This window comes from Myotis davidii, unplaced genomic scaffold (assembly GCF_000327345.1).
Source record: "Myotis davidii unplaced genomic scaffold, ASM32734v1 scaffold975, whole genome shotgun sequence".
In the NCBI taxonomy this organism is placed as follows: Eukaryota; Metazoa; Chordata; class Mammalia; order Chiroptera; family Vespertilionidae; genus Myotis; species Myotis davidii.
In genome coordinates, this window is record NW_006286791.1 from 124784 (window position 1) to 133293 (window position 8510).

The following is an 8510-nucleotide window of genomic DNA, read 5'->3' on the forward strand; positions in this document are numbered from 1 at the left end:
TAGTTTCAAGCTGCCTGGCTGCCGGCTGCCATCTTGGCTGGCAGTTAATTTGCATATTGCCCTGATTAGCCAATGGGAAGGGTAGCGGTCGTACGCTAATTACCATGTTTCTCTTTTATTAGATAGGATATGGTTGAAATCATATGGTTCTTAGCTTTTTCTGATTGACTTATTTCACTTAGCATAATATTCTCTCGGTTCATCCATGTTGTTCCGAATGGCAGTATTTCATCCTTCTTATGGCTGAATAGTATTTCATTGTATATATGTACAACATCTTCTTTATCTAGTCCTCTATCGCAGGGAACTTTTGTTGTTTCCATGTCTTGGCCACCGTGAGTAATGCTACAGTGAACATGGGGTGCATATATCTTTTTGAATACATGTTTTCGAGTTTTTCAGGTATATATTCATGAGAGGGATTGCTGGGTCGTATGGTAGCTCTATTCTTCTTTTCTTTTTCCTTTTTTAAAAAAATACATTTTTATTGATTTCAGAGAGGAAGGGAGAGGGAGAAAGAGAAACATCAATGATGAGTGAGAATCACTGACTGGCTGCCTCCTGCACACCCCCCACTGGGGATCAAGCCTGCAACCCAGGCATGTGCCCTGTGCTGGGATCAAACCTGGGACCCTTCAGTCTACAGGCCAATGATCTATCCATTGAGCCAAACCAGCTGGGGCTCTATTCTTAATTTTTTTGAGGAATGGCCAGACTCTTTTCCATAGTAGTTGTATCAGCAGTGAATGAGGGTTCCCTTTTCTCCACAACCTCTCCAACACATTACTTGCCTTGTTGATAATGGCCACACTAACAGGTGTGAGGTGGTATCTTCACCTCTCTGAAATCAATAAAAATATATTTTAAAAATGTTTTTAAAAGTGTTGCTCTATATGTGGACTGCTGTTTGAGGTTGTCACTTTGCTCAGATGTCCTACTTGGTGCTGGTCCTGGGTATAGACACTTTGGACCTGAGATGCCTAATGAGTTCATTTGATTTAAAGAAGATGAATTTGTGGCTCCACTGCTCCCTTTTCTTCCCTAGATGGAAAGCTTCTCGACTTTGATGGTATTTATAAACTCTAATGTAATAGATGTTCTTTTCTAAGAGTGTTAATTTTGCCTCTAAATTTTATTTTTAAAATATGGATTATGGCTCTCTAAGGACTAGTTTTCATTTGCCAACTGTTTTCTATGATTCTGTATGCATTTATTTTCTTTAAAATATCTTTGAAAGAGAAAACACGAGATATTTTAAAGTTCAATGCTATTCATTTTTCTGATTTTGTTTTGATTTCAGGAGAAACTGGCTCTTCGCCAGCAGCTGAATGAAGCGAAGCAGCAACTCCTGCAGCAGGCAGAGTATTGCACAGAGATGGGGGCAGCAGCCTGCACTCTGCTCTGGGGCGTCTCCAGCAGTGAGGAGGTCGTCAAAGCCATTCTGGGAGGAGTAAGCATGGCTACTGGACCTTGTTGATTAATGCTTATGGGCTGGGAGGGTGCAGCATGGCTTACATCCATTTCTTTCATCAAATAATTTTGGAATTGTGGTGCGGGGTCCTCTGTAACCTGGTGCTGTGGGGGTATGTGAAATTAATGTAGTAAGTTTGTTTAGGGACAGTGAGTAGGTTAGTTGACACAGAGTGGAGGACTGTGTGGTAAAGTTGTGGGGAGAGAAGGCTTATAAGGTTGGGTGGAGTGTAATTTTGGAAGACCGTCAATGCAGGTTGATGATGCAGTCCAGGTGGGAGGACTGGATTCCTAAGCGTTGACTAAAAGAAGATGGGATAAGGCGAGAGTTTGGGGAAGGTTAACCTGACAGAGAGTGAGTGTGGATTTGAGGGGGCAGGTTGGGGTCTACAGACTGGACAGGAAGATGAATTAGAGTCCCAGTGGCTCAGGCTGGAGTGAGCTGGCTCTCTATAGGGGAGATGGAAGGGAAGGAGAGCCTGTGACTAGGCCAGTGTGGTGACAGCATGGACTCCACAGCTGACAGAATGAAAGGAACCAAGGAAGACTGAGTGACTCTGGGAAATGGAATGTCATGAATGGAAATAAAAGTCACAAGGGGATGTTTGGTGGAAGGCCGGTAATAAACTACTCATCATTCTAAAAATCAAAATTGTATTTGCCTTTCAGGGGAAAGACTTTATTTTTTAAAGTTTATTGAGCTTTATTGAGATGTAATTTATATACCATAAAGTTCACCCGTCTGTAAGTGTACAACTCAGTGGTGTTTAGCTGACTTCCATAGTAGCACAACATCACCACAACCCAGTCTTAGAGCATTTGTGTCACCCCTGAAGCTCCCTTGTGCCCTGGTTTTCAAACAGGTCCTCAGAGAAGTGCTGCAAAGGCTCTGTAAACTCGGAAATATCGTTATTTTTCTTTTTAAATCTTTATTGTTGAAAGTATTACATAGGTCCCCCCCCCCAATTAACCTCTTCCAGCCTGCTTCTTTATCTATCCTACATGTTGAGATTTCAGTTAAGACTTTATTTGAAAAGCAGTTTGCCAAAGGTTTGAAAACCCGTACATGCCTTTCTAGTATATTGTTGGGTGAATTGATCCCGGTGCTCCATCATTGTGTAAATTTTGAGCTGTTTCTCCTTGGGTTTGTCTTTAGGTAATTTTTCTAATACTTATATTTGTATCTAGTAAAGTAAAACCTTTTCCTTTCATCTTTTCAATAGAAACTTTTAATGAGGAATAGATTTTAAAATATTGCCTCTGTAAGTGCCACCAGGGTCTTTTCTTATGTATCCTGCACTTTTAACATGTTTCACACTGGTATTTGTGAAGGGGCGTGATGCTCTCATTTCCAAACTTGCAGGATAAAGCTTTGAAGTTTTTCAACATCACTGGTCAGACAATGGAGAGTTTTGTGAAGTCACTGGATGGGGATGTCAAGGAGCTCGATTCTGATGAAAATCAGTTTGTTTTTGCTCTGGCTGGAATTGTGACAAGTAAGTAATTCTTTTAAGCATAGTGGCAGTTTTAAGTGTGTCCTAGAGCAGCGATTACAGTCAGGTGTCTGAGCATAAACCTCTCTCGGGAACTTTTTCAAATGCCATGTGGTTCTCACCCTGGAGACTCTGGTTCTGTGGATCTGGGATAGGTACCAGGTTGTGTGATTGTTGCATATCATGCAGGTCATTCTGGTAAGTACGATATTGTTGAGTAAGCATGACTGGTCTTAGGAAGCATGGGCGAGCTTGCATGTTCAGTCTGTGCCTTTACTGAAGTCAGAACAAAACTATGTTGAGCTGCTTATTATTTGGAGTCATTGCCACTTTATTAATGTCTAGTCAAGTAAAAGCCTAAACTATTGCGGTTGTTGTGGTACAATAATTAAGGAATTCCAAAACCTAAACTGTCTCTTTAGTAAATTTCTCCCCAAAATTATACAGTTATGATAGAATTCTGTGGCAAAACTGCTGTACAGATAAAGCCAATCAATCACTGATCTCTTAGTATATAGGAGGAGTAGTATGTACTAGTGAGGACCAAGGCTTTTTGTTCCAAAGTCAGTGAAATAGTTAAATAGATGCTACGATTTATTTTTTTTATGTTGCTCTTTCATCTCTGCTGTGTATCTTAGGGTAATTCTTTGCCATTAAAGAGAGAGAGGACATTTTACTTTTCCTCGTGGCAATATCCTTCACCTACGAAATACTAATGAGGCAGGTCCTGTGTCGTCATCGTCCCTTCATAATTCCTTATGATCCTTCTTCTGGGGAGATGTTGAGACTTGTGGTCTCCAGGCCAGTCCTGGTTTATCCAGCATCTACTCTGCAGGACAGCGGGCATCATGCACTCTCATCCTCGCACCTTCTGCTGGAGGAGGCTTGCATTGCTATACCTTTTCAAATTCTTTTAAGTTTTTTTGTTTCTGTTTTTGTTTTTTTTTAACAGAAGGCATTTGTAAATTTGATGACTAGAGTTTTTGCTATTTGCAAGTGACGCCAAAGGTCTATGACATATATGATTTGTCATTCTGCTGAGTTGTGAATTTGAGCGGCTTGAACTGCAGCTGGTGTGTAGTGGTGAGACAGTTGGCCAGTGGGCAGAGCCAGCCTGTTGCCCAGCATACGAGTTCTATTTGGCTTTGTTTCTCCCTGCTTGGAGTGACTCACAGGAGCTGTCATAAAGAGTTGGAAAGTGGACACATATGTTTTTTTGCTTCCCCACTGATGAATTTTACTGGAGTATTACATACTATGGTGGTTTTATTAAAGTGCTGTTTCGGTGGCTTATGCATCTCCAACACTGAGAACACTGTTCTTGGGGAGTAGGCAGTACAGCAGAGACCTTGGTTAGCTGTCACACAGATCCTCTGCCTTCTAAAACAAGGATTATTTTTAAAAATTTACATGCAATAAACTTACCTTTACACTTTTCCCCTCACCTTTTTGCAGTTCCTAAGTTTTGACAAATGTATATAGTCATGTGACCACCACAGTTGAGATGTGGAATAGCTCTATAACTTCCAACATATCTCCTCAATATCTCCCCACCTTTTCCTTTTGTAGTCAACCACTCTGTCTACATCAGCCACGGGCAACTGCTGATCTGGCACTTTGTTAAAACTTTTAGCTGGATTTTTCTTGCTGGTTTGTCTGGTGTCCAGCATCTGCCCCAGGTAAGCAAGTGTCTGCCTCATATCTCTTCATGAGCCCCTGCCTTTTCCTATTTCTCATGTTAGTTGGTTGATCTCTGACCTTAGCTCCGATGTGTTCAAGAAAAGTTGTGATTTTGCAAATGACCGCCCCTGGCTTTTAAAGAATCAAGGTGTAGCTCTTTCCAATTTAATGTATCCTAAAGCAAAAACTGGAAGTCAAGGATTTATTGAAGTTGTTAGATTTCTTACTCATCCACAGTCACTGTCCTTAGTAATAGGTTAGTATAGTGAAGGGTCTGGATTTTCAGGCACAGCTAGTCCACTTCCCAGGTTATCAATTCTCTGGTTTTCTGTTCCTCATCTGACGTGCAATAGTAGTACCTGCTCTAATGAACTTACATGCTGTTGTAAATATTTACTGAACTATGGAGGTGATAGCACATTGTAAACCAAGCTGCTCTTTAACATAAGCATGTGATTCTTTTCAATAACTTGTGTAAGGGGACAAATGAAGAATGTAAAAGAAATGGTAAATTGTCAGAGACCTGCAAAGATTAACTTGCTTACCATGGAGGTGGAAAAGTTATATTAAAAAAAATTTTTTTAAATATATTTCAGAGAGAGGAAGGGAGAGGCAGAGGGAGAGAGAGATAGAAACATCAAGGATGAGAAAGAATTTTTGATTGACTGCCTCATGCAAGCACCCTATTGGGGATTGAGCTCGCAACGTAGGCATGTGCCCTGACCAGGAATTGAACTGTGACCTCCTTGTTCATGGGTTGACACTCAACCACTGAGTCACACCAGCTGGCAGAAAACTTATTTTTCTAATTGTTTCTTTTGCTTTTTGTTTACTTGCAAGTTATAATTACACTCCTTGCCTTTTTATTTCGGGTTTATTCATTCAAACAATATTAGATAGTGATTTCAGAATACAAATTACTTTTTGACTGTTGATAATTTATGGGCATGACTAAGATCCAGCTTATCTTTCATGGGTATAATTGTTCCACAAAGTCAATAGAGTACCCTCATGTCAATGATCATCATTCCTGTGAGGAACATTTGCAACTACAGTGGAAGCGCTGCTGTGCAAGAGACACCCCTGTGGAGCAAGACTTGCTTCAGTGGGGCTTTGGTGCTCACCGAGTCTGCCCCTTGAGTGTGTTGCTCATGGATGTGTAGAGCTGTAATCTGGTATGGTCTGACGCTGTCCACTGTGTGCATTGGCTCTGGGGCTTCCTGGAAAGTGCAAAGTCAGCCACTGTCTGGGCCACCCACAGCAGCTACAGAGTGATCTTCAGATTGCTGCTACTTGTATTAGGCTTGGAAGTGCTCAGGCAAGGCCCAGTTGTGAAGCAAGGTGGGCTGGTGCAGGTGCTGGGTCTTGGGCTTCTTATTGATATGTTTGTGCCACACTGATGCCAGTTGCTGCTTGTTTGAGAGATTTTATAAAGGTCTGAAGCCTGAGCTGGAACAGGCCCTGCATATGGAAAAGCCCCTGCGAACAGCTTGGGTTGGGCTGCAAATTGATGGGGCAGGGTGGAGTAAACAGTGTGGGCCACATTGATGGAATCTCAGTTTTGCAATGGGGAAGGTCCCAGCACAGGAACAGTGACCCATGTGAGCACCCCCATCTTGGAGAAAGTCGGCCCAAGTTCCTGCCCCAATGCCAGACAATCCACTTCCTCCCTGTATGTCCCTGAATCCCCCAAAGCTGCCACCCAGTGCTGGAGCTCAGAGGAAGCAGGACTGTGTAAGTTCTTGTGCTGGCCCTTTAAGAGGAACTGCCTGGGACTGTAGCAATCTCCCTGTTACTCAGCCACAATCCCCTCTGGTTTTTACAGCCAACATTATGTGGAATTCTCTTCCCAGTTCTGAGCTGGTGGGGTCTGGTGTGGGGCTGGGACCCCTTGCTCCTCACAGGAGGCCTCTACAGCCAGATATCCCTTCAGATTGAAAAAAACACACCACACCAGCCCGTTCTGTGCCTTCACCCCCCCTACTAGTCTCAATGTACTTTCTTCTTTACTTCTCTAGTTGTAGGACTTCTATTCAGCCAGATTTCAGGCAGTTCTGAATGATGATTGTTCTGTATTCTAGTTGGAATTTTGATGTGTTTGTTGGAGGCAGTGAGTACCAGCATTTATCTACGCCACTAACTTGGTTCTCCATTGCCCCATCTTCTGTTTGGACCCTGACTGCCCACAGCTGTCAATCAGGGTTCTGGAGCATGGCAGCCACTTGCTGTCCTGTGGTTGGCTGCAGTCATATTTAGATTCCAGTGCTCTGTTCCACTATCAAGGTGTTTGCTATTCACAAAGCGCATTACTCACTGAGTAACTGTTGTGGTTGTCAGTTCTTTCTGGGTTGTCACTCTGTGGGCAACACCATTTTTTTATGCCTCACTGGCTATTTTGTTAGGAGAAAGACAGCAAGGAATACTCTGTCATTGAGAAACTTTTCTAGAGTCTGAAGTTACAGAGATTTTGAACTTGGTTTTGTCTTTCTGTTGCAGATGTTGCTGCCATAGCGTGTGGTCGTGAATTCCTGGTTAACTTCAGCCGGGTGCTCTTGGACACCATACTGCAACTTCTGGGAGACTTGAAGCCAGGACAGTGCACCAAACTCAAAGTGTACGGTGGACAGTATTAAAGAGTTAATGTTTGTTTACAAATTAGTCAGAATTAGCTGTTTGGCCCTCCTTTTCATATAAACACAATTTGACAGTGGTTCTAGAAAAAATAGAAGGTACAAATGCCTGGAGAATTCAGGGATGCAGTCTATTCAGTACTATTTTAGAAAAATAATATAAACAAAAGTAATGTTCTCACTTTAGAGCAATCAGTGAGTCCCGAATGCAATCATGTGATACTTGAGGGTTATATTAATGACCTCAAAATGAACTTAAATAAGTGTTTGTTATGGCAGCATCTCACTTCCAACTACCAAAATCAGTCTTTATTTACTACTGTTGTGTAACAAAATACCACCAACTTAGGGGCTAAAACAGTATCTCCTTCACAGTTCTGTAAATCAGAAGTCTGAGTGGGCTTGACTGGTTCTCCAGCTAGGGCCTCACAGGGCCAAAGTAAAGGCATTGTCTGGTCCGGGCTTTTTTCTAGAGGCTCAGGGAAAGATGCTTCCAGGTGCATTCAGATTGCTGGTGGAATCCAGTTCCTTGCCTTTGTAGAACTAAGGTCCTTGGGGGTCACTTTCAGCTTCTAGGGGTGGCAGATTTCCTTATCACATGACCCCACCTTACCTTCAAGTTGCAGTAGCTCACTGAATCCCTCTTAGATTTTGATGGGTTTAGATTAGGCATAACTGGGTAGACTCCCTTTGATTAATTCAGAGTCTGCTGGTTAGTAATTTAATTATATCTGCAGAGTCTCTCTGCCCTGTAACTTACCAAGGTGTGATATTCTGTGCATAGTCCCTGCAATTAGGGCAGGAAATTGTGGACTGCTGTTCACACCATTCATTTCTAGTGTTGCTTTTCTTCTTGGAGCATTTTTTATAATAGCTTCTTTAAAGTCTTTGTCAATGATTTCCAACATCTGTGTCATCTTAGCCTTGATGTCTCTATCTTTTTTTTTAAATTTAAGTTATTTATTGTTTAAAGTATTACATATGTTTCCCTTTTCCCTCATTGACCTCTCCCCAGCCATTCCCACCCCCTAGCACATGCCCTCACCCCCTTCCCTACTGTCTGTGTCCATGGGTTATGCTTATATGCGTGTATACAAGTCTTTTGGTTGATCTCTCACCCCCTGCCTTCCCTCTGATGTTGGACGGTCTGTTCGATAATTCTGGATCTATTTTTGTTCATCAGTTTATGTTGTTCATTCTATTCCACAAATGAGTGAGATCATATGATATTTATCTT

The 8510-nt window shown here is 42.1% G+C and overlaps 1 protein-coding gene across 1 annotated transcript in view; it reads left to right on the forward strand.

Annotated features, from left to right (window-relative positions):
• Window positions 1-8510, forward strand: part of HSF2BP (heat shock transcription factor 2 binding protein) — a 72836-nt gene that overhangs the window by 18802 nt on the left and 45524 nt on the right. Inside the window, exons 3-5 of the mRNA XM_006758692.2 lie at window positions 1301-1450; window positions 2834-2966; window positions 7140-7257. Coding sequence (XP_006758755.1) covers window positions 1301-1450; window positions 2834-2966; window positions 7140-7257 — 401 coding nt within the window. The remainder of the gene's footprint in view (window positions 1-1300; window positions 1451-2833; window positions 2967-7139; window positions 7258-8510) is intronic.